This window comes from Microcaecilia unicolor, chromosome 8, assembly GCF_901765095.1.
Source record: "Microcaecilia unicolor chromosome 8, aMicUni1.1, whole genome shotgun sequence".
In the NCBI taxonomy this organism is placed as follows: Eukaryota; Metazoa; Chordata; class Amphibia; order Gymnophiona; family Siphonopidae; genus Microcaecilia; species Microcaecilia unicolor.
Window position 1 is genome coordinate 157,901,689 of NC_044038.1, and position 25,867 is coordinate 157,927,555.

The 25,867-nt window shown below is 39.5% G+C and overlaps 1 protein-coding gene across 1 annotated transcript in view; it reads left to right on the top strand.

The window, feature by feature from the left end:
- The first annotated feature begins 3,128 nt into the window (after positions 1 to 3,128).
- Positions 3,129 to 25,867, top strand: part of GRIA1 (glutamate ionotropic receptor AMPA type subunit 1) — a 318,773-nt gene continuing 296,034 nt past the window's right edge. The window contains 2 exon segments of the mRNA XM_030211572.1: positions 3,129 to 3,210; positions 4,839 to 4,976. Coding sequence (XP_030067432.1) covers positions 3,129 to 3,210; positions 4,839 to 4,976 — 220 coding nt within the window.

A 25,867-nucleotide genomic window follows, 5' to 3' on the forward strand; every position in this document is an offset into this window, starting at 1 on the left:
GGGAGATGTCAAATTCATTTAAATTAAATAAGGAAAAAACTAAGGGGGTCTTTTACAAAGGCATGCTAGCATTTTTAGCACATGCTAATAAATGGTGCATGCTAAATGCTAGAATCGCCCATAGGAATTTGTGGGTGTGTCTATCGTTTAGTGCACACTTATTTTTAGAGCACACTAAAATCGCTAGCGGGGACCCATTTATTAAAATGTGCTAAAATTTTCAGTTACCATGGCTTTTAACATGGAATTTTACTGCCCTGAATCTGCAAATTTTAGACAGCATCTTTTGGGTGTGTTTCTATTATTTTTATTGCTGGTCATGAGTTAACATTTCTATTAGCATGTGGTATCTGCTGAGACCACTTACCACTTCCTATTTAAGAGGCAATAAGTGGTCCCATGTTAACTTTGCATTAGCCAGTTAGAATATGTAAGTGGTCTCCATCTGCCACTTCTCTTCCCTTGTATCTTCTTCATTTCCACGCCTATGTACATTTCACATGTTGATCTTTTCTTTTCAGCTTTTATTCCATTTATCTACATCTCTAGCTGTTCATATTTCATGCATTCTTACTATCCAGTCTTTAATCTTCCTCTTTTTACCACTACAGCTTTCTATTACCCTCACTGCCCTTCCTACTCTTCTTATTCCCTGTTTTTGTTAACTCTACCTTCTTTGTTCCCTCCTTCTAGCACCTCATCTCTCTCTCTCTCTCTCTCTCTCTCTCTCTCTCTCTCTCTCCCCCCCCCCCTTTGTACAGCACCCCTTTTTCTCTTTTCCCTCCTCTGTCCAGCATCTCCCTCCCCCCTCTCTCTCTCTTTCTCACCTCCTCCTTCTATTCTTGCATCATATCCTCTCTCCCCCTTCTATCCAACACCTCAACTCTCTTCCTCTCCACCTCCATCAAACATCTCCCCTATCACCTTACTCCTCCCATTTCCAGCATCCTTCTCTGTGTCCCACTCCCATGTCAGCATCTCCTCTATTTCCCTGTCCCAGCACCCCACTCTCTGGCCCTATCCTTGTGCAGTGTCTAGCACCCTCCCTTTGTATTCTTACCCCCTTGTGTCCAGCATCTCTTCTCTGTCTCTACTCACTTCATATCCAATATTTTCCTTCACTTTACAACTCCCATGTCTAGTATACCTTCAAGCCTCTATACCCGTTTTCCTCCCTACTGAATCCAGAATCTCCCTTCTCTTTTCCCTTCTCTCTAAGCCAGTGTCTTCCTCCCACACCCTGTTCTGTACCCTCCCTCTCTTCCCCAGTCCTGATCCAGCATTTCCTTTTTGTCACCCTAACCCCCATGCCTCTATCTCCCCTTCTCCCCCCCCCCCCCAAGCAAGCATATTCCCTTTTTTTCCATCCTCTTCTGATTCAGCATCATCTCTCTTTCCCCCATCACTTTTTGTACAGCATTTCCTCTTTCTTCCCTCCATCCAGCATTTGGACTTTGTCTCTATACTCTCCCTCCCTATGCCCACTCATAAGCAGCTGCTGCAGCAACACCCAGAACTGATCATTGCAGTTTTCCCCACACTAGTCTAGAAAGGTGAAATGTGGTGTCTTGAGGGGAGGGGGAGTGAGCTCATGAACAAAGATCCTTGGGCAGGAAAAGAGTAAATAAGACTTTGGGGGGGAGGGGTGATAAAAGAAGTAAATTGATGTCCATGGTAGGAAGTGGAGGACTGGCCTAGTGGTTAGGGTGGTGGTCTTTAGTCCTGAGGAACTGAGTTCAATTCCCACTTCAGGCACAGGCAACTCCTTGTGACTCTGGGCAAATCACTTAACTTTCCATTGCCCCAAGTAAGCTGCATTGAGCCTGCCACGAGTGGGAAAGCACAGGGTACAAAAAAAACTAATGTATGCTTATCTAAGACACAATATTGTATTAATTCAACCCTGGATAAAATATACCATCAGAACTGCAAGCTACCTACAGATGAGTTATACCCTTATACTGGGATGAGCTTAAAAAAATTACTTTTTTGGCCAAACATCCCAGAAACGATCTATAATCACTCAACCACTATGTTAAATGATTCTAAACATGAATTATTATATGGTTCAGCATCAGATGGAAACAGGCTGTCCACTGCATTATTTTCTTCAGTATATTGTAAACTTTCCCCTCTACAGATCTTAGAGAGGTCATAAGTTGAAATGAGAATTTGTGAATCAGTAACTGATGACACCCAATAAAACCCAAGGGCTGTGCAGGAAAGACAATCTTCTGGCCTCTTTCTTGGCTCACTTGACATGCATTCCTTCATAAGAAGGATGCATTCAAATGTTCTTATGAAAAAAGAAAAGAAAAACACCAGAAAAAAAGAGGTTAACTGCCAACTGCCAGGATGGTCACTAAAATTCTAAGTAAAGAATGAAAAGTAATCTGTTGCAGTTCATCTTTCACAATGTATTCTGTCTGCCACAGTTCTTTCCCCATAAAGGTCTCCATGGCTCGCTTACATTATTCAGGACTGCAAGTGGGTTCCAAATCCAATCTGTAAAAACCTCGATAAATATGTAATGCAGATAAACCTCTGCATCCCAAGTAGAAGCAAACCAGACGAAGTTTTGTGTCGCTGTCAATTCAAAGAAATAGGATAGTACCTAGAGTAACTTAGTAAGTGGCAGTGGGACCCACATTGTTTTACCCTCAGGGGTGATGGCTTTGATGTTGCAGGAAAGAAGGGCAAGGAAGACATCAGCGATGTGAGAATGAACATTACTCTCAATGAAGGTGAAGGGAGATGGGGGAATCTGAGAGAGAGAGGGTATTACCCATGTGCTAAGACACAGGGAGAAAAAAAAAGAGAGCGATACTGGCACGACGGCGTGCAAAATGTGCGCGTGTGCATGTGCACGTGTGTGTGTGAATGAGGAGGTCTCTCTCTTTCTCTCTCTCGTGCTCACTTAATCCTGCTGTCAGTTGATGTTAAGGCAGCATCCTAAGTGCAGGATTTGGAGAGAAAGAAACGCACAATACGGAAGGCACAGGAGCACGAAGACATCCTTCCCCCTCCCCCCCAAACAGCAAACAAGGAGGGGGAGATTAAAGAAATCCCCCAATCCAAATCTATGGTTGGAAGTTGGAAGCTTCTTCTTTGCCAATGCAAAAGGAAATATGCAGCACATTTTTGCCTTCTTCTGCACCAGCTTTCTAGGGGCAGTTTTAGGGGTGAATTTCCCCAGCAATATCCAGATCGGTGAGTTTCATGAGCTGCTCGTTATTAAAGGCATGTTATCCTCTGGGCAAAAGCATCAGGACAACAGAAATTCCATTGCTTGCAGGAGAGGAGAAAAGGAAGAAACCCGTATACTCCCTAAGCATCTCTTGTCTATCGTGAGCCAGATTGCATGCATGGAAGAGGCTGGGAACGGGAAGTGAGAATCACAGTTTGCGAAAAAAAAAAAAAAAAAAAAGACCGCAAAGTGTCTGAAAATGATGCAACTAATATTTGTTGCAAAAAAGATCATAATTTGTCTCTGATAAATGCAAGAGTCGTGGCTAAACATGGAGGAATAATTCTTAGAATGCATTTTATCTTGTCTTCTTCTTTTTTCCCCCCGAGCTTTTCTGCAGGGAGTGGGTAGAGAGTGTGGGATGAAATCTGTACCGATCGGCAAATGTTTGGGCTTTTGTTGAGACTTGGGATCGTGGAAGAATCAGCATAGCATTGCCAGCCTCCCGTTTTAATTTTTTTATTCGGTCTGTCTTGGCTGATTTTTCATGTTATTTTTCACTCTTGGACTGCAGTTTTATTTCCTCCCATTAGCTCTGATCGCGCAATTTCTCGACCTTTTGCAAATAACAGGATCGTTTCACTTTCCTCCCCCCCTCTTCTCATCTCCACGGGCTCTGCAAAGGTTTCCTATGGCGTTAATTTTTTGCTAATCCTCAGAATTCTATTAGGCTCGAGCAGCTCCTGTTTTCACAGATGCCTAAACGAGGCTTGTATCACTGCCTTCTCTTCCTCCCCTCATCACTTTATATATTTAATAAAAATAACAGTTTAAAGGACCTAGATTTTGGTTATGTTTGCAACCTTACTTTGATCTTACAAAAAAATGGAGTTTGCCTGCCTTGCTGATGGCACTGGTGCAAAATTTCAGTATTTGAAATGTAATGCTGCCATCCTGCTTTCACACTGTTGCTTCTGTAAAGTGCCATTGAACATAAACGGGCTTGACAAAATACATTTTAGCACAAAGCATGGCTGAATGTCTCTCACTGGCTTTTTATTGTCCTGCCTGTCGCACCAGGATATAGCATTGTTTGTTCTGAATCTAAAGGGTTGTGCTCTGTTGCTACCACCTGTAAGCATAATCTTAGCATTTTCTGTGCTACAGAAACTTCAGCCTTATTAAAAGACTCTCTATGATATAAGGATGCCATCCCCTGGCTCCCCTCTGTATTGAACCATCAGATATACTAAGCACTGTATTGCTAATGCACATTTGATTTCCCTAGTCCAGCAATTTAATAAAGAGAGTTATGTGAAGGTATGTGTGTAGAGTAAATGAAATGAGAATCTTCCTGTAAACATTCTATGATCCAGGTTATGTACTGCATACTGTGTCTACCAGCAGCTATTAGGTTCATGCAGAAGGCCTCTTCTCATCAGGCTGTTTTAGGGGACTTTTACACTTTAGGAGCAGTGGAAAGAGTTAATCAAGGACTTACCCCATTATTAAAAAGATAGAAAATAATGCTATGGGGCTGATGAAAGCATTTACCTATCAACAGTGTTCCTACTGAGAGTTAGTAGTAAGGATCCACTCAAAACATCTCATCATTTTTTTGTTGTTGTTCTTATTTCAATTGCTTCTTTAGGTGGATTATTTCCTAATCAACAGTCCCAGGAACATGCAGCTTTTCGGTTTGCGTTGTCTCAGCTCATGGAACCTCCTAAATTGCTCCCCCAGATTGACATTGTAAATATAAGTGACAGCTTTGAAATGACCTATACCTGTAAGTAATTTTGGGGTATTCTTTTCTTACTTTCTTATCTGTTTCACGTACTGTCTTGGGAGTGTTTCCTCTTTGAAAGGCATGCCATATTTTAATGTAAGGAATTCTCGGATTGCAGTCCATGAGCAATGAAAAAGACACTTGTTTGTTTTAGCATTCTGGAATTAGAAGTTTTGAATGAATCCTTGAATTCTGCAGGGGTTTCATTCTTTATTTTTTTTTTCTTTATACATGGTGTCCAGAAAAAAATATGATGCCCAATATTTTCCAAATAACCCCCAAACAAATGTACTATTATTTTTAAAAAAATTGTTACTATTATTGACAGGTATTACTGCAAGATGCTATAAAAACTAGGCGATCCCTGTTTTCAAAATTACATCATTCAGGAAGCGACCATTAAGATCCATTTTAGCAAAATGACATTTAATGAAGAAAATAAAGTTTCAATTACATTTGGGACATAGTAAGACATATGTTGCAAAGTCTTTGTTGCTAAGGGAGTTTCCTAATAGAGGTTGGACTAATGTATTTTCAAAGGTTATTCTAAATGTTTAAACAATTACAAAGTATTCTGAAACTATGTAAGGGGTCCTGTTTTTTCCGGACACTGTATAGTTCACCATTCTACCTGTTGTTGCTTTCTTCCTTATGGATCTAGTTTATTTCATTCTCCCTTCTGGCTCTACAGAAAGGCCGTGGTTCTGAATTCTAGACTGTGGTGTCCATTTCTAGAGCTTAGCAGTTTCATTTTTAGCAGCTTGTCCTGTTTTCTTCTTTCTTTAATTTTCAGTGCTTTTCTGGGGGTGGGAGAGAAGGAAGGGTTAATTTTATTCTGGAATTCTGCTTTGAGGATAAAACATGACAATTAAAAATCAGCCTAATTGGGTCATACCACAATCCATTTAACCCCGTATCCTCTCTCTGACAGTGAGAAGTGGAAAGCATAATCTCAGATCTTACGTAACTCTGTCAAAACTGCATTTTATTTTATTTTCAGCTTACAGTAAAAAGAATATGCACAGAAACTGCATTTTATAATATGGATATTGTGTGGGTAGCTTTATCAGTGCATAATAGGGTTCAGCTGTCATTTGCAACTACATGGGAAATGTCAACGACATATCCCATGTCATTGCATGTCATTAAAACCCAAAAATGAGCAGTAAAAATGCATAAAGTTGTGTTTTTCATTTGCTGACTATAGTGTACACTCTTTTGAAAGAAAATGCACTATTTGGAAAAAAGGCGCACTCAATCTGAAACTGTGCACACTCGTTTCCCAAAAGTGCACCATTCTGCATGGGTGAGCACTGCGCATGCACGTGCTGTCAAAAAAGAAGTGTGCACTGTTTCCGAAAGAATATGTCAGAAGAGGACACACTCAATGACCTTGTTCCCAAGATGAAAACAATGGCCAATGAAAATGATCAAACTGAACATTCCTGGAAAGAACACAGGAAGTGACGCAAAACGAAAAATTTCTGACTGCCCATCCCTAGTGCACAATGAAAACCACATTTTTGTTCTACATCTTGCTCATTGTGAACTAGTATCACTAGAAGTAAGCAATGATGACTTAGTACTCATGAAACTAATGCCTTCAGTGTGGCTTTCTCAGTTGAATAGGACATATGCATACTTAATTTGATTTCAACTGCCTGTGTTAAGAAATAGGAAGCTATAGAGTTACTCCTCTGACGAAATACACAGGTGAAAGGACCAATAAGCAGCAGTATTACTTATTGTCAGTTTTGTTTGAATTGGAGGAGTAGCCTAATGGTTAGTGCAGTGGCCTGAGAACCAATGGATCTGGGTTTGATTGCCACTCCTCGTGACTCTGGGCAAGTCACTTAACCATCTGTTGCCCAGGTTCAAAATAAGTGCCTGTATGTAAACCTACTACTACTACTACTACTATTTAGCATTTCTATAGCGCTACAAGGCATACGCAACGCTGCACAAACATAGAAGAAAGACAGTCCCTGCTCAAAGAGCTTACAATCTAACCACTTTGATTGTAATCACAGAAAGGCAGTATATCAAATCCCATCCCCTTTGCATAGCAGTAGTGTATAAGAGTCAAAAGGCTGCTAGTAGTTTTCCTCTGTCACAATTAGTGTATATAGTTGGTGATAAAACCTAGGTGATACAGTATATGAAGGTATTCTGTCCTGGTGCTGTTAACATGTAGACCAGGGTCATATCTTCCAGTGTTTTCTCTCTCTTTCTTATTTGAGAATAAAGACACTTTAGAACATTGACAAATCTTTAAATTCCTTAAGGGTAATGGGGAAAGGGTTGAAAAGTAGATATTGCTACTTAATGTTTAATGGTACTAGATTGTTGTATTTCAGTATCCATTTGCACAAGTGTTACATGGACTAGGTTGTTTAGGTATAACAAAGAACAAATTAGGTTGTCAGTAACTGTCCCAGAAAAAAAAATTATAAAGTGATGTGATCCATTAAGATGTGATCTGCCTGATATTCAAAGAATGTATGCCCCTAACTTTGAGTTATACTTATAAATTGGTCCATTTGAAAATTTACTAGGGATTAGTCTGTAACTTTACACTCAAACTAAATTTAGAGCATAAAAATGGGTGGCAACAGGGGTGGATTTAAGGTGGGGAAAAAGTTAGGAGCTTTGCTACTTAGGTGGTACTGTGAGGCTGCGCCAAGAGGTCATGGTCGCCATTTTGAAGTTGTAGGGGCTTCACTCCTGCCCCCATCACCTCTGCTGGATCACCAGAGACTTCTGGTAGGCCCAGGGGGGTCTATCCTGCATGGAGGAGGGGTGGAGGGTTTGGTTGGTGGAAGGGGGCTTCATGTTGTCAGAGAGGGGGGATCAGGACCAGGACCGAAGTGGGGAGGTGGGATCAAAGTGGCTGAGTACTTGTTTTTCCTATGTGAGTCCCAGGCAATATTCGGCCAAGGCCCACATAAGTGTCTTATATGGACTCCGGCTGAACGTTGGCCGGGACCTGCATAATCTCCCACAGCTAGCACAACTTGCAGCCAATCGATATCACCTAACACGCAAAACTATGTTTTTTATGCTTTCCAAATCTTTCTTCTTTATTTTCTTATCAAGTTGCTACTGCTTAGTCTACATTACCTAGTGAAATAAGATCCTTACCTAGCTATGCTATTTTTTTTTTAAAGTTAGCAAAACTGTGCTGCTTCAAAAATATTTTCTATTAAGACAGCATTAGTTTCTTTTAATCCTTGTCTTTTATCTTGTATTAATCTGTAATTTGCTAGATATATGATCTAGTCTTCTTGTTTGTAATCCACTTAGGACCATTGACGGGAATTAGTGGAATATAAAAGACATAACAGTTACCGTAACTTAAATTAGGACTGGATATTCAATGTCAGTACCTGGACATGGCACTGTACTAAGGAATCTTTTTACCAAACGGTGGTAAAAGGGGCCCTGAAGTGGCATCTGCATGCAGGTTTGCCATACGCCGAAGCCCCTTTTTACCACCGCCGATAAAAGGTGTTTTTTTTCTGGAAGGAAATGAACATCTGCTAAGCTGAGGCATTGGCGTGTGGCCATTTCCTGGGGAAGCCCTTACTGCCTCCTATTGAGGAGGTAGTAGGGCCTCCAGCATTTACTCAGATAAGTGTTGCATTCATTAATCCTATTTAACATAAAATTGAAAAATACTTATGTCAATATTATTATTAAATAGTAAATAGATTAGTTGTAGGGGCTTCACTCCTGCCCCATCACCCCTGCTGGATCACCAGAGACTTCTGGTAGGCCCAGGGGGGTCTATCCTGCATGGAGGAGGGGTGGAGGGTTTGGTTGGTGGAAGGGGGCTTCATGTTGTCAGAGAGGGGGGGATCAGGACCAGGACCGAAGTGGTTCAGAACTCTGCTGCACGTCTTATCTTCCGCCTAAACCGACATACTCATATCACCCCTCTCCTCAAGTCACTTCACTGGCTTCCGATCAGATACCACATATAGTTCAAGCTTCTCCTACTAACCTACAAATGCACTCGATCTGCAGCCCCTCCTTACCTCTCTACCCTCATCTCCCCTTACGTCCCTACCCGTAACCTCCGCTCTCAAGACAAATCCCTCCTTTAATTACCCATCTCCACCACTGCCAACTCCAGGCTCTGCCCTTTCTGCCTCGCCTCACCCCATACTTGGAACAAACTCCCTGAGCCCATACGCCAGGCCCCCTCCCTACCCATCTTCAAATCATTGCTCAAAGCCCATCTCTTCAATGTCGCCTTTGGCACCTACCCACTACACCTCTACTCAGGAAATCTAGACTACCCCAACTTGACATTTCGTCCTTTAGATTGTAAGCTCCTTTGAGCAGGGACCGTCCTTCTTTGTTAATTTGTACAGCGCTGCATAACCCTAGTAGCGCTCTAGAAATGTTAAGTAGTAGTAAGTAGTAGATTTAAAAAAGTGTCAGCTGATGAAAAGTAAGGCAAGTCATGAGTTGAGGCTTGTGTGCAATGACTTGCTACTGATGGTTGAGAAGAAAAACTAAAGATTTTTATCGATGAGTGTATTAAAATTTAATTTGTTAAAAGGTTTTGGATGAAGCGTTGGGATTTTGGCAGATGGTGCTTAGCTATGTGGGCATCAACATTCAATAGGCCCTGTTTACTAAGACACGTTAGTGTTTTTAACGCGCCTACAATTAGCACATGTGCTAACAGTGTAGGCGCCTATAGTTATATTGTAGGTGCGTACATGGTTAATATGCGTTAAAAACGCTAACGCGCCTATAACACGGCTTAGTAAACAGGGCCCAATATGATCAGTGCCCGTCTAACTGTTAGTTCCTCCCCTATTATACCCCCAGCCTGCCTTGGTACTACTTAGACAATGTTGCAGTGTGCAGAGCTGATATTCAGCAGCTCTGTCTGGTTAAATGCTTCTCAATATGGGGTCCTTTTACAAAGGTGCACTAGTGTTTTTAGCATATATGTTAAATATATGTGTGCTAAATGCTAGAGGTACCCATATATTCCTATGGGCATCTCTAGTGCCTAGCTTTCACTAATCATTAGCATGCACTAAAAACGCTAGCATTCTTTGTAAAAGACCCCCTATCAGCAGCTGGCCTGCTTAGAACGTTTTAAGCAGGCAGGAGCCTCTTCTGTCCCTTTAAGGCATGCTCAATATCAACCCCTCAGTTTTGTTTTGTTTTTTTGCATATCAGGCCCAATATTAATTGATATTAGTCCAAGGTCATAATGAAATACTAGCAATATTCACCATATGCAGCTGCAGAAATGCAAAGTCACTTGGCAAACTGACTGTGGTAATCATCTGCAATGATGTAACAGTGATTTGCAAAATATATGTTACCTCCAATGCCTCAATGTTTTAATGACATGTCTAGGGCCTTTTCACTATGCAACACTAAAAAGTGGCCTGCTGAGGCCACTTTTAGTACAGCAGTGAAATGGCCGCAATTTCTATTTTTCCTTGTATGGCCTTGTGTTAATTTCCCAGTTAGTGCATGAGCCCTTACCACCATCTCTTTACTAGGTGATAAGGTCTCCCGTGCTAACCCTGTGCTAATAGAACAGTACACAGTGATTACCCACGCTACCTGATTAGCACAGGGCAAGCCTACTCTCTGGTTCCAAATACGCCTCCACAAAAAACAAATATTTTGTATTTTTTAACACAGGATTGGCACAGGCGCTGATCTTTGAATTACCGCAGGGGGCTCTCAGGTGCTTTTTTAGCACAAGGGAAACACGTTAGTGCATACTGTCGCTTTTTTTTTAAGTGCCCCATAGTTTCCTTTAAAGGGAAGGTAGCAGGGAAGCAGATGAATGAACAAACTTAGGAATAATGCAGTAAACTGACTGTGTAATATGTAATAATAAAGATCTCAAACAGATATCTGAAATTGCATAAATAGAATAAAATATATACTGTCAATAAACTTGCTATAAGGAGAATTTCCCAATAATCAATCAACACAAGTTTTTCTATATAGCACCAAGTCCAAATATCTTTAACAAATCTCTTATTCAAAACAAGGAGGAAAAAGACTCCAGAAGCTCAGCAAATTGCCTTATTTCAAAGATAAACTTTTCAACTGAGCAGGCTTCCTCATTAATCTTTAAAAAAAAAAAAAACCTCCTTGTAAATATAATGTATCGATCTTCATAGTTTTATTCAATTCTTGATATATATTTTTCAAAACATTTTTTTCTGACAGATTAAATCAATATTTCCAACTATAAAACATTGAAGTCAGCACACTTCTCTGAAATTTTGAAGTTTCTCATTCTCACATACAGCATCAATACAATTAAATTAAATGCATCTCAAAATATGCATTTCATACAAATAACCAGTTGTGGGAAATTGAGTTCACATGTATGTTCACATGTTGCCTTCTCTTGAGAAATTTAAGACCTCCAACATCCTATGGCTACCTGTGAGTTGCCATGACAACCGACCATTGACTCCATTGGTTTGTTGGTTCTGCAGTAGGTTGTTATGTCAATCAACAACATTTCCATAGGAAACCACAACAGCTAATCATTGGAATTGCACTCAGGTAGTCCAAAAATAAAGGTTCAACTTGTGAGGCATAATAAATCCCTTTAAAAAGGTCAGTTCAACACCTTGTAGGCGATATCAGAATCCAGGAAATCAAGTTATTAAAACAGCAGATTCATCAGATTATTATGATGAAATAAATGGTTGCTTTGCAGAGCACATCATATGTTATTTTTCATTCACAATTTATTTATTGGGATTCTTCTTGCTACTTTTCATTGGTGGTTTTTCAGGTACAGGTACAGCTTCACTGCTTAGTCTGGTTTTTTTTTTTTTTTTTAATAAAATGAATGAGGTAAATCTAAATTAAAGAGCTTCAAAATAAATCAGTTTTGTTGGGTCTGGAAAACTGCTTGGTCAAGGCTCCTTGAGTGGAGGAGTAGCCTAGTGGTTAGTACAATGGACTTTGATCCTTGGGAAACTGAGTTCAATTCCCACTGCAGCTTCTTGTGACTCTGGGCAAGTCACTTAACCCTCTATTGCCCCTGGTACAAAATAAGTACCTGAATATATGTAAACCACTTTGAATGTAGTTGCAAAAATCTCAGAAAGGCACTATATCAAGTCCCATTTCCCTTCCCTACAAATATTCTATATGACAAGCTTTAGGGGCAGTTGCAGGTTGGCATTTGGCTCTCCCATTTCTAACTATATCTCCTGCTTCTCTCTAATTTAGATGTCTGGTAGGAGTGTGTATGTACCACTGTTTTGTACGATACATGACTAAGAGGTTCTGAAATACGAAGTAGAACATCCTTGTAGGGTTTTAAGGATTTCAGCAAGTCATATAAGTAATATGTTCAGGCCTTTAGATGAAGATCTGAAAGGTTTATATGATGTTAGTGAGTTTAACCTATATTTTTCTTTATAGTTATTATTCGTTCAACTTTATTCTTCCTCTTAACATTTTAAAATCTGGTGCATTTTGTAAGCTAGTCAATTCAGTGTCAAAGGAAAAATTGGGAACCCTCCCCTGCTTTAAAAGTTGTGATCGTGAGCATTTGGTAAAATAAAAAAAAACCTCTCATGTCATTCCATTGCTACAACAATTAAATTAGACACTCTCCAGAGAAGAAAGAAAATATTAACAATCACCTATTTGTATATCTCCAGTTACCTTTGATTCTGAACCCATTAGGGACAGAAAATACCTGCAAAAATAGTATTTATGTCAATCTCTTTGACTGTGGCTACCAAAAGGTAGTAGATCAAGTGTGGAATAAAATATAAAATATGAAACACAGGGAAACTTCATCCAGATTTGAGACATGTATTTCATGAACTAACACCCATTACTTGGCATGTCCTCAGGTTTCACTCAGTAAAAGGGAAACTTCCACCATTTTAACCAAAAGGTTATGGGGCTCATTTTCAAAACAAAAAACATCATAAGGTGGCAGAAGGACATTTTTCTCTCAAAAATGTCCAAGTTGCGATTTCCAACACTCCAATTTTAGATGTTTTGCTCCACAGTTTGTTCAAATTTCATGGGGACATGTTTTGGGCAGGACATGGATGTGACATGGGCAGCACAAAAAAAATAGATGTTTTTCTGCAATAATGGAACAAAATGAAAATGTTTTTGGCTAGACCTGTTTCAATCACAACTAAGTAACAAAAGGTGAACTAACTGATTAAATGACCACCGGAGGGATTGAGGCATAACTGAATGGTCACTGCCCTCCCCTCCTAGCCTCAGATATGATAGCCATTCCTATTAGAGCGGCAAGTAGGTCCCAGGAGTAGCCTAGTGGTCAATGTAGTGGACTGTAGAGAAGGGGACCCAGGCCCATATCCCACTCTAACTGCTACACTTACATAAGTGCATAAGTATTGCCATACTGGGAAAGACCAAAGGTCCATCAAGCCCAGCATCCTGTTTCCAACAGTGGCCAATCCAGGTCACAAATACCTGGCAAGATTCCACTTATGGTGGAATTGTGAGACCTCCAAAACCCACTAAATATTTACTGTATCTACATATAGGTGATACCTGCAGGCGTAAGGGCTATTGTAGTAGTATACAGTTGGGCACAATGGGTTTTGGACAGCTCACCTTACAATATAAGGGGTAACGGTGAGATGTGTACCTGGGACCTTCTATGTGAAGTCCTCTGCAGTGCCCCCTAAGGTGCCCCACTGCTCTGCTGGGTCTGTGTGGACAGTCTGCTAAGAATGCTGGACCCCTCATACATTCCAATGTTTTGTTTTTGTGCCTTTTTCCCTTGGACCTTTTTTTTTTAATGGTCCTAAAAGATAGATGCAACATCTAGCAAATGGCCATTTTTGAAACAAAAATTTGGCCGTGTTTCTTGTTTGAAAATGGCTGTGTTCGCTGCAGTAACAAATTTTAAGGTAAAAAAAAATCTCTATAAAATGTAGACTAACACAAGAAGAAAAAACTGGGTACCCACAAGTAGATTGCTATTATGATTCTTTAAGGGAGAGCTGACATTTCTTCGATAAGTAATTTGGAATTGCTTTTCGGACTTTATGACAGTATGGTGCAACATGTTTTATATGACAGACAATATTAAATTTGGACTGTTGGTGAGTTGTTTAGGTGTAATGATTAAATCAGCTTTTCAGAAGATCAGTTGCAGGGGTTGTAGCAGAATCCACCATTCTTCGATGAAGATGATTCTGTTCATGAAACCCTGATTGAAAAATGGTCGGAACTCATTTATCTGAAAAAATGGATTAAAACCATAATGAGATTCATACACATTTTTTGCGAACCTATAGCTCTAGTTTGGAAGGTCCACAACAGGGACAAAATCATAGAATGTGAATAATGAAATAGCATAAAATAAAACAGTGCGCTATAACCGGGGGATGGGGTATCTTTGGAGCATACTTTTCATTCAGCAAACTCATTGCTTTGATACAGAGTGTAATAGGTACAAAGGACTGTAATATCTTTCTAACATATGCTACATCGTTTCTGAACTATTGAGCCTTTTCTGCGGTAATAATGCTGAGGATTCAGAGTAAATCTTTCAGGCACAAGCCATAATTAGAGGGTGTGGAATATTCACAATGCAAATTGTTCCTACAGCACAGCATCGCTAGTGATGCATTATGCGCCGATTGGGCCTTTGACGGAACTGGATAATCACTTTGCATTTCATTGGCTTCTTTTTTTTTACAAGTTCGGAAATGAGTCACGTAAAAGACCAGCTGCAAAAAAAAAAAAAAAAGCAAATAGAAAGAAACAGAAAGCTGCAAACATCCTCCCTGAGGAACGAGATGAATTATGTTAATGTTTCAAATTACAGATGTATTTATTCTCAAAATATCAACTTCCCAGTGTCTCTTGATTTCATCCTCTTTGGTCATAGCCTTGATTCCCCTATTATTTCTTTTCTCCAGTGCCAGAGAAGTAAGTGTGGGTGATAATTCTCACAAATTCATGTGCTCACTCTTACCTACTAAACACTGGGTATGGTTGTACTTGAGCACAGAGTTGCAGCAATGTAATTAATATTCCCAAAGTTATTTCTTTTTCTTTGTTACTTTACCAAAAAAAAAAAAAAACAGCAACAAACTCAAAGCATGTTGCAAATACATTTAAAATAAACAAATAACCTCCTCCCTTGACCTGCTCTACCATAAACAGTACTCAACTTCCCCTCCAACCCATCTCAATAGTAACCCTCAGGCAGAGTGATTCTCCTTCACTTAACATAGAAGAAAAAGTTCTTTGCTTGTCTCATTGGGAACAATGATATGTGGTCATGTCATGCTACATGTGATGTCACATTTTGCATGGGTCTTCTAGGAAGGAATTGGAATGTCAAGGTCAGAATGTTCCTAGTTCCTTGTATATTTTTTCAAAAGACTCTAGTAAATGTGGGTGTGTATTTTGCTGTTAACCCCAATTTATAAAAACTAGGGGCCCCTTTTACCAAACTGCAGCAAAAGGGGGTCTGCGCTGGTGTCAGCGCATGTTGTTCACATGTGCCGAGGCTCCCTTTTACCACAGCGGGTAAAAGGGATGTCTCTCTTTCTTGCAGGAAGTGGCTGTGTGGCAAGTTGCCATGCAGCCATTTTGGGGGGAGCCCTTATCACCGTGTATTATTTATTTATTACATTTTTATCCCGCGCTTTCCCACTCATCGCAGGCTCAATGCGGCTTACATAGTAACAAGAGAATACAATCTGTAGTATCTGAATCAACAAAGTAAGCATGTGGTAGGACAAATGAACAAGGGTAAATGGGATAAAAGAGGTATGAGAGAAAGGATAGGGATAGGTAAGGAAGTGGAGTGATGAAGAAGAGGTAGGGGAAGAGCATGGAGGTTAAGAAGATTGGTACACTCCGGCGCTACAAAAATAAATATATTTTTGTAGCACTGGATATGACAGCATGCTAGGAGTAGGAAGTACCGCTGGGCTTCTGCGATAGCCCTGCGGTACTTCCTGTTTAGTGAATGGTAAGCTTGCATTGGGCTTACCGCTGCTTAGTAAAAGGGGCCCTGTTTACAAAGGCGCACTAGTGTTCTTTAGTGCACGCTAAAAATTAGCATGCACTAACTGTGTAGATGCCCACAATATTCCTATGGGTGCCTACACAGTTGTCATGCGTTAAAGAATGCTAAGACGCCTTTGTAATCAGAGCCCTAGGTCTCATTGCATATAAAATGGGACCTGTGCAAAAACAGCATCAGTTAGTGATAAAATAACACGTCTTAATGGTAGACCATGTTGAAAACTTCATGGAAAATAACTCTTTTTTTTTTTAAAATGTTTTTGAGGTGATGGTAAACCCCACTGAGTATAGCGCAATTTCTCTCAATCACTGCTGAAGACCCCAGGTCCAAATAAGCAGGTAGCTGACACTTGTGTGCAAAACCTAACATAAACATTTTTTAAAATATAGGTTCATTGTTGTTGCAATATATAGGAACTACGTGTACATCTGTCAATAATCAGCCCGACTAGGCTATCTTCTCTAAATTCGTGTATTTCTTAGATAGAGGGAATGCACATAGATGGTTATGGTTATGGTTTATTGGCTTCTTTACATAAAACTCCTAACACCTAAATTATATGTTCACTGTTGCAGAATTACCCCCTTTATGCATTGGGCCCTGCAGTAAATTATGTATGTTAATGGGGACTACGATGTGTTAACTTTTAAAAAAAGACTCACTTAAGACCCATGCTAATAAGTTTATTTATTTATTTTGCTGCATTTGTATCCCACATTTTTCCATCTCTTTGCAGGCTCAATGTGGCTTACATTATGCCGCAATGGCGATCGCCATTATCGGAATGAGAAATACAGAATATTATTGTGTTTAAGGTACAGAAAATGTGGTAGAAATTGGAAATGAGTAGATATACATTCATTTCAGATATTTGAGAACAAGGATAAAGTATAACATTCAATGATATCAATGAGATTAAAGTAAACAAATAAAAATTATGGACTTTTACAGCTGGTTCTGCCATGTAGCAGGAGGTTAGAGGTTGTGGACAGTGTTTTTATTTTCCATCTGTGTGCTGGCCTAAACTTACTTTCAACTCTGTGCCTGAAGTTACTCAATTTGTGAAGACTAGCTAGTATAGACATAACAAGGCCTTTGGCTTTTTTTTTCCCCCGGTGCCAGACATGAAGAGCTTGCCCCTCTTCCAGGCAGCATCCTGAACAGACATTGGTATCCTCTTTACTATTATTCCATTCACCTTGGTGATCCAGCTGTCAGCTGCACATTGCTTGCTGTTTTACCCGAGGCAGCTCTTAGTCTGTGTGAGGATAGACATTCCTGTTTGGGAGAGGCCTGAATTGGAAGTTGGTGTCTCATTGGCTACTAAAAGGTTGGAGAGTGGTTTAATTTATAGTAACATAATAAGTGATTTAAGTTAAGGCAGCAGATTGATTTTATATGCTAATTCCCACATGATCTTCCTAATGTGGGTGGGGAGTGGGCAGAAACTGTACCTTACACGTAATATAGAGGTAGATACCATGCATTAACTGTTAAATTCAGCAGATAATATGGAGCAGCTAACACCATCTCAAGACATGGATTTAATGGCACTGTGTTATCTGCGGTATGGTTAGCATGTGGTAAGTTTATTGTCTCTGTGGTAACTGTATGACACAGTGCTGAGAGCGCCCCCAACAGTTAACATAAATGTTTTGCAGTTATGATGCTAGAACTGAATATCAGCCTGCACCCAGGTAAATCTGGTGGCTGCCCAGTGTCTGGATATTCAAAGCTGTTGCAAGGATATGGCCTGCCACTAAGTATCTGGGTCTAATTCAACCCATGGCAATCAGTGTTTTAAAATACTGAGCATCTCGGGATGAATTTCTACTTCATGTATTTTAAAACTCTTGCACTGTAGACATCATAGTGATACTTCTGAGGGATAATTACAGCAAGCCAGGGGTTAGGAGGGAGAGGGAAGTTTCATCTTTTCTTTACCCTTCACTATCAATTAAAATGTTCTATTACGTATTATGTTGACATTGTAATGTAGTATATACTATTGCCATACTTTTTATTGTTATTGGAATATTTTCACTGCTGTAATTGCCTATTACTCATGTTTGATCTATTCTTACCATACACTGCCTTGAGTGAATTCCTTCAAAAAGGTGGTAAATAAATTCTAATAAATAAATATAAACACTGACAGCTGTGTCTCTTTAAACACAAGGATAAGATGAAACAGTAGTCAGACTTGATCAGAAAGTAATTTACAGTTTAGTTACAGTTGTGAAGCAGTGAAGAACCTCAGAATTAATGCTGATAGATGGAGATACCCAAAAAAGATAGTCACTGCCACACACTAGAATCAACTGTGATGTGATGACAGAGCTGGTTCATCATAACAAAAAGGGGAAGTAACTCTGTCCTTAAATTACAGATTGAAAAATGGGCATCATTATGGTTGCTAGCAGCTTATCTCTTACTGGGCAGTCATTCTTGTGTCCTCTGCTAGTTTGCAGTTATCTATTTTTTTGTAAAGACAAATGTGGCATATTGTAGAAAATCATTTGTCTAGATCAGGGTTGTCCAACCTCGGTCTTCGAGGGCCTCATTCCAGTAATCCATATGAATAGGTGCATATGTATTACTCAAGAGACTTTTGTTGTCTATAGAGATCCCATCAGACCACCATTCTTCCCTCCTCTTCCTTAATTGTGTTTTCTTTCACAAATCCAAGCTTCTTTTCAATCAGGATGGTGATTGATGATTTCATTTCCCTGGTTTTCTTTCCTCTCAACGTATTTGACAATTGGCTAACTTTCTGCTCCACTTCCGTTTGTTGGTTTGCATGTTTAAGAACATTAAAAAAGCCATGATGAGTTAGACCAAGGTCCATGGATCCCTACATCCTGTCTCTAACAGTGTCCCAGCTGGGTTACAAGTACCTAACAGATTCCAAAAGGTAGATCTGTTTCTCATCGCACATTTCAAGAGATGATCAAGGCTTTCCCCATGTTTAGCTGGATAATATTTTTAATGGACTTTTCCTCCAGTAACATGCCCAAACCTCTTTTGAACTCTGCTGTGTTAGTCATTTTTATTATATGCTCTAGCAATGGATTCCACAGCTTGATTATGTAACTGCTACTAATCATACAAACCCTTTTAAATATTAGTAATGAAAAGTTGATTATTCAGGTCTTGGCACCAGTGATGTTCCATGCAGCAGTGAAGTACAGTGACAATGAGTATGCTGCTGCAACCTAACTTTGTATAGCTTCAAATGCTTGGGAAGCAATTTAGAAGACTTAGATTTAGACATGTAAGTTAGACTATGGCCCTTATTTTAGAAGTCCTAGTCACAATTTACACATGTAAAACGTGATTTCTATAATCCACTCTATCACCTTGCATTTGTTTTTTCTACCGGACTAGGCGAATGCCTTTATGGTATTATGTAAGCCACATTGAGCCTGCAAATAGGTGGGAAAATGTGGGATACAAATGAAACAAATAAAAATAAAATTTCAGAAAGCAGGGATTTATTCTTTGAATCCTTATCAAATATAATAACATAGTAACATAGTAGATGATGGCAGATAAAGACCTGTATGGTCTATCCAGTCTGCCCGAGAAGATGAACTCATTATAAAAGGTATGAGGTGATACAACATATGTATACCTGATCTTGATTTGTCCATTGTTATGTTCAGGGCATAGACCATAGAAGTCTGCCCAGCACCGTCCTTGTTCTAAAACTTTTGAGGTTGTTATTGATACCCTTGAAAAGCTCCATTTCAGCCCATCCAAATTTATCCAGTCACAATCTGGGCACAGACCGTAGAAGTCCACCCAGTACTGGCTTTACTTCCCAATTACCAGTGTTTCCACTTAGTCTCCACTAAGCTTCTTTGGATAGATTCCTTCTAAACCAGATTCCTACGTGCTTATCCCATATGAACATCAAGGAGGCATACTGGGGACATGGATTGGATGGGTCAAAAATCTATATGTGCATTTCCCATTTCATGAAGGCAATGCATGTGTATGACCCTCCTTAATTCTCCCCACCCATTGCTTATTTCCCTTTCTAAATAGAGAGCAAAGATTGTGGCCTCTGGGCAATTAGTGGATGTAATGAAATACATGTGTTTTGCTATTATGCAAGAGAAAATAAATAAATAAATAAATAGATATAGGGGAACTGCACAAATCTGCACTGTACAGTGTTTAAGGAAATATACTTAGACCATTAAGCAAGGGCTAGACTCATTCTCAGGTACGGAGCAAGCTTATTTACAGTACTGTAGAGGTAATGCATTAAATATAGCACTCAGATTAGGGATTTTATACAAGAGAAATGTGCCACAAGTTAAATATTGTTAGAAAGCCTGAATTATTAATTATGCTGGATCGGTATGAACTCACTCTGATTGAGGCTCAGATGTATTCTTACTTGTTTCTGCTTCAGCTTGGAATGATGAAGGAGGTCTTCTATCTATAGAGAGTAGCTTGAGGTGTTGATCTTTGCTGGAAGAAAAGGTCTTCTATTTGCAGAGTGAATGAAAGTGGAGTATGGAGAAGGACTTGTCTTAGGTGCAGATGAGTCCGGTGAAGGTCCAGAGACTCCAGTGAGCACGTTCAGAGAGGAGCTCAGACAGCTGCTCAGCTAGTGGAGAAGTAGCCTACTGGACAGAGCACTGGACTTGATATCCAGGGGTGCCTGGCTCAAATCCCACTGCTGCTCCTTGTGGTCTTGGGCAAGTCACTTAACCCTACATTACTTCAAGTACATAATTAGATTGTGAGCTATCCAAAAACAGGGAAATGCCTAGTGAACTTGAATATAACTCATCTTGAGTGACTATTTATTTACTTATTGGGATTTATTAGCCAGCTTTATGAAGAGGTACCCAAGGTGGTGTACAGCAGGTACAGTTTAACATAAAACTTACAATGTTGTTAACAGCATAACAATAGTAAAATATCCAAGAATAAACTAAATACAATAACTGAGGTAAAGTTGAAAACAATAAATTGAAACCTAATAATAGAATTACCATGAAACAATATAAAAAATATGCACATTTAACAGCACTGGAATTCAAATAGCATAATACTAATGATACACCTAATAAGCATGCATTAGAACATTCAACTAACATAGATATGATGCTTCTACTAAAAAAAAACGTGTGAGCAAAATCCAAATAATAAAAAATATGTGTAGATTTGCAAAATGGCAAGCACACGCATGTAAATGGTGGCACTTACAACCCAAACAAGGCCATAAAAGGAACAGCACAGCAGGTACAAAATCATAGAGGCACATTTATTTATTTTTGGAGTGGGCTGGCATCTGTGCAATGCTTGACAGTGTACTTCTGTGCCATCTAACACTACATGTAACACAGAGCCTGTGCAGTAACTGTGTCTCTGTGCAGTAAATGAAGGGTAGATTCAGGGCATGCCCCTGCATTTACCACACAGGCTTTCCACTTAAGCATTTAATGTGAGCAAGTGCAAAGTGATGCATGTGGGAAAGAGGAACCCGAACTATAGCTACGTCATGCAAGGTTCCACGTTAGGAGTCATCAACAAAGAAAGGGATCTCGGCGTCGTTGTTGATAATACGTTGAAACGCTCTGCTCAGTGTGCTGCGGCAGCTAAGAAAGCAAATAGAATGTTAGGTATTATTAGGAAAGGAATGGAAAACAAAAGTGAGGACGTTATAATATACCTCGAATATTGTGTTCAATTCTGGTCGCCTCATCTCAAAAAGATATAGTGGAATTAGAAAAGGTACAGAGAAGGGCAACGAAAATGATAAAGGGGATGAGATGGCTGAGGGGAGATATGATAGAGGTCTATAAAATAATGAGTGGAGTGGAACAGGTAGACATGAATCGTTTGTTTACTCTTTCCAAAAATACTAGGACTAGGGGGCATGCGATGAAGCTACAAAGTAGTACATTTAATACGAATCGGAGAAAATGTTTCTTCACTTAACATGTAATTAAACTCTGGAATCCGTTGCCAGAGAATGTGGTAAAGGTGGTTAGTTTAGCAGGGTTTAAAAAGGGTCTGGACGGCTTTCTAAAGGAAAAGCCCATAGACCATTATTAAATTGACTTGGGAAAATCCACTACTTATTTCTGGGATAAGAATCATAAAATGTATTGAGCTTTTCTGGGATCTTGCCAGGTATTTGTGACCTGGATTGGCCACTGTTGGAAACAGGATACTGGGCTTGATGGACCTTTGGTCTGTCTCAGTGTGGCAATAATATACGTACATATAAGTTCTGCACTTTGCAAATGCTTTACTGCACCTTAGTAAAGGAGCCCTGAAGCATTTGGTTTTTAAAGTGTTCCATCCCGTTCTTGAATTTGTAATTCAACTTCTGTTTGTTAAGTTGCTAAAGGGACTAACTCAGTCTCTGCTAACGCAGAACCAGCTGTGCCCTCGTATAACCAAGGTAAAATGTTCCCTGTAGTCCATAAATGATTAATTAATCCCCTAACCTTCCATATGATTTTCATTTTAAGCACTTCTTTAATGGCACATTTGTCCATGTTTGCTGTATTCATACCTGTTGTTGTTGAATCAGTGATGATAGAGTATATATAAATCTGAGTATCTCTATGGGGCCCTTTTACTAAGCCACGTAAGCACCTACGCGTGCCCAACGCATCCCAATTCTGAGCTACCACCCAGCCACCATGTGGCCCTTACGGTAATTTAATTTTTGGCGTGCATCTGCTACGCGCATCTGAAAAAAAATTTTTTTGTTTCTGGTGCGCATCAGCTATGTGTGCCAAGTGGCATTTGACGCGCGTAGGTCATTACCACCCGGTCACCGTGTGAGACTTTACCACTAGGTCAACGGCTGGCGGTAAGGTGTCAGACCCAAAATGGACGTGCAGCAATTTTCATTTTGCCGTGTGTCCATTTTTGGCAAAAATTAAAAAAGACCATTTTTACAGGTGTGCTGAAAAATGATTCTGCACGCCCCCAAAACCTGCGCCTACACTTCTGAGACCATTTTTCAGCTCACCATAGTAAAAGGACCCCCTGTTGCAGCTGTACGCAGTACCAGTGTAAAGGATGACCAAGTAAGGTACCTGCCCAGGGCACTAAATCTTAAAGGTGCCAAGTAGCCCTGCCTCACCCTTCACCATTTGCTACAAGCCAAGTATTTTTTTAAATTAGACACTAAAGTTTACATTTCCATAAGAAAGTAAAGGCCACAGCAATGAGGATACAACAGTTAATTCTAAATATATAAAACAAGAAAAAAACACCCTCAATAGTTCAAATCCACTCAATTTGCCACATTTATCAATTCAAGCCTACCAAGCTACTAACTACTGCTCCACTAAAGCTTCCTTATCAATCAAGAATCTTTCAAACTGGTTAGAATTTAAATAAGAAATGACAAACGTTTACTTTTATCAACCATTTACAAGGAAATTGCAGGAAGAAGGATCTTCCAACTGCAATTGCTCTATCTTTTAACTTCATAAATTCTTTCCCTTGAAGTTGAGTTGTTCTTTCCATACCAGGAAAAATCCGAATGAGCTGGCCACAAAGCTGAGCATCACTTTATGGAAAGTAACTTTAAGTAATCTAGTTTTTTTGCTGCTCAGATGAGAGAATCACCAAGAGTGTAGCCTGAGAAGTAATAATATTACATTACATTAATCAACATCTATGTCCCACACTAGCCGTGAAGTTCAATGTGACTTACAGTCAGATGAAAATACGATATACAAAATTCAATTAATCAAACAATCCGTATGGGAAACCAAAACTTGAAAGGAAAAAGAAATACAGAATAACATCATTCTAGGGGGACATCAGTAATTTACAAAACAGAAACATTTTCAACACTTTGCAAAACAGTACATAATTTTCCTGATGCCTGCTTTCTAAAGGCAATTAATTACACCATTTGATAACCTGATAGAAAAACTGGCATGAATGGATAACCTTTATAAACAGCCTTACTGCATTTTTTGAAATAAAGAATCAAATATTCCCTTGATTGTGATTTATCATTGCATTCTGATAACTGTATTAGTCCCCACATGTAATCTGGGGCAATTCCATAATTTGATGAACTGGTGGACAGAGTTTAAAAATGGACAGCGCCACAACTGGCAACTAATGCAATCTGATCAACGAAGGTGTTGCTTTCTCATATCTAGACATTCTGAAGATTAAGGGTCCTGTTTACTAAGCTGCACTAGAGGCGTGTTAACGTTTTTAGCACACACTGAGCATTAGCATGCACTAGCCATGTAGATGCTCATAATATTCCTATGGGCGTCTACACAGCACACGCTAATTTTTAGCATGCACTAAAAATGCTAGCGCAACTTAGTAAACAGGGCCTTAAACACACTATAGTGTCGTGAGTTGACTGGAGCTTCAATGACACACACTGCCCGGTTACCATTTAACGCGGGATCCCTTACCGCCACCTGAATGGGTGGCGATAAGGGCTCCCTCCTGAAATGGCCGTGAAGCAAGTGTTTTACTTGCCGCCCGGCCATTTCCTGTAGGAAAGCGAGACTTCTCCTTTTTCCAGCTTCAGTAAAAGGGGGCCTCGTCGCAACGCCAGCGCCGGCCCCCTTTCGCTTGGTAAAAGGGGCCCTTTGTTTGTCATGGCTGCTACTTGAAGTTCAAATATTAAATGATTATCATTTGTAGCTCTCAGAACTCTAAATTATTGGTAATATTATCAATCATAAAACTGTCATTCCTAACAGATTGATGATGGTTGCTTACTATCAGAAATGTAGTTTTATTCCTATTTAGTTTAAATTTAAACACCGCAGCCCATAATTCCAATGTTTCAGTCTAGCCCCAGTTTAATAACTGACAATATATTTGTGGAATACAATTTACTTTACTTACTATTCACCAGCCACGAGGCACTAGATAGAGAATCTTTGTGGATTTGTGATTTCGTTTATGAAGGGTTTGATTCTCTTCCTCACACCATTATTTAGTTTGTACCAATATATTACTAATGTCATTTTCAAAAGGAACAATTCCAAGATGTGGTTCCCAATCTATCAACCCAAACAAGGCCATAAAAAAATAGATAGATTGGGAACCACATCTTGGATTTGTTACATAGTGAAGGTTCCGAAATTTTTATTACTCTAGTTGCCCATTTGATTTTCAAAAGGAATACATATGGTGACATCGTTGGCTTAGATGAATGGGCTGAATTCCAGGGCAGTCAATTTTATCCCTAATGGAGCCATCATGATGTTAAATAAAATTGGGGAAATTGTCAAGCCCGCCACTCCAATGAAAAAGAACCTGACATTATCACTCGATCAGCTTTCCAAAAATTCTTTAAACCAGTTGTAAACCATACTGCTAATACCAATAAAGTCAAGAAGATGTAACAATATATTATGGTCCATTATCAAAACACTAGACATGTCGAACTGTAGGATAATCATTTTTTTTTAACCATAACTAATTTCTTAATTCAGATACAAACATTGCTACCATGGTTTCCATGCTGAATTTCAGACTAAAAGCTAATTGAGAATCATGGAGAACTTCATGATCATGTAAGTCTCATTGACTGAAGTATGGTAACGTGTGCTATTCATGGGTTGCCACACAGTTTTTTAAGGAATCAACACATGTGTTAATTTATGGTAATCAAGTAACATCTTTCTTTATTCATGATAGCAGGGGTTACCACACTTTATAAGTGTTCCTGCCCACACACATCTTATAAAATACATGTGTATATCACAATTCACTGAACCTATGCCCCAAGAATGCTTACATGCAGATCATGTAAAAGTAGTTGCAAACTTATGGTGCATCTGCCTTTTATACGTGCATC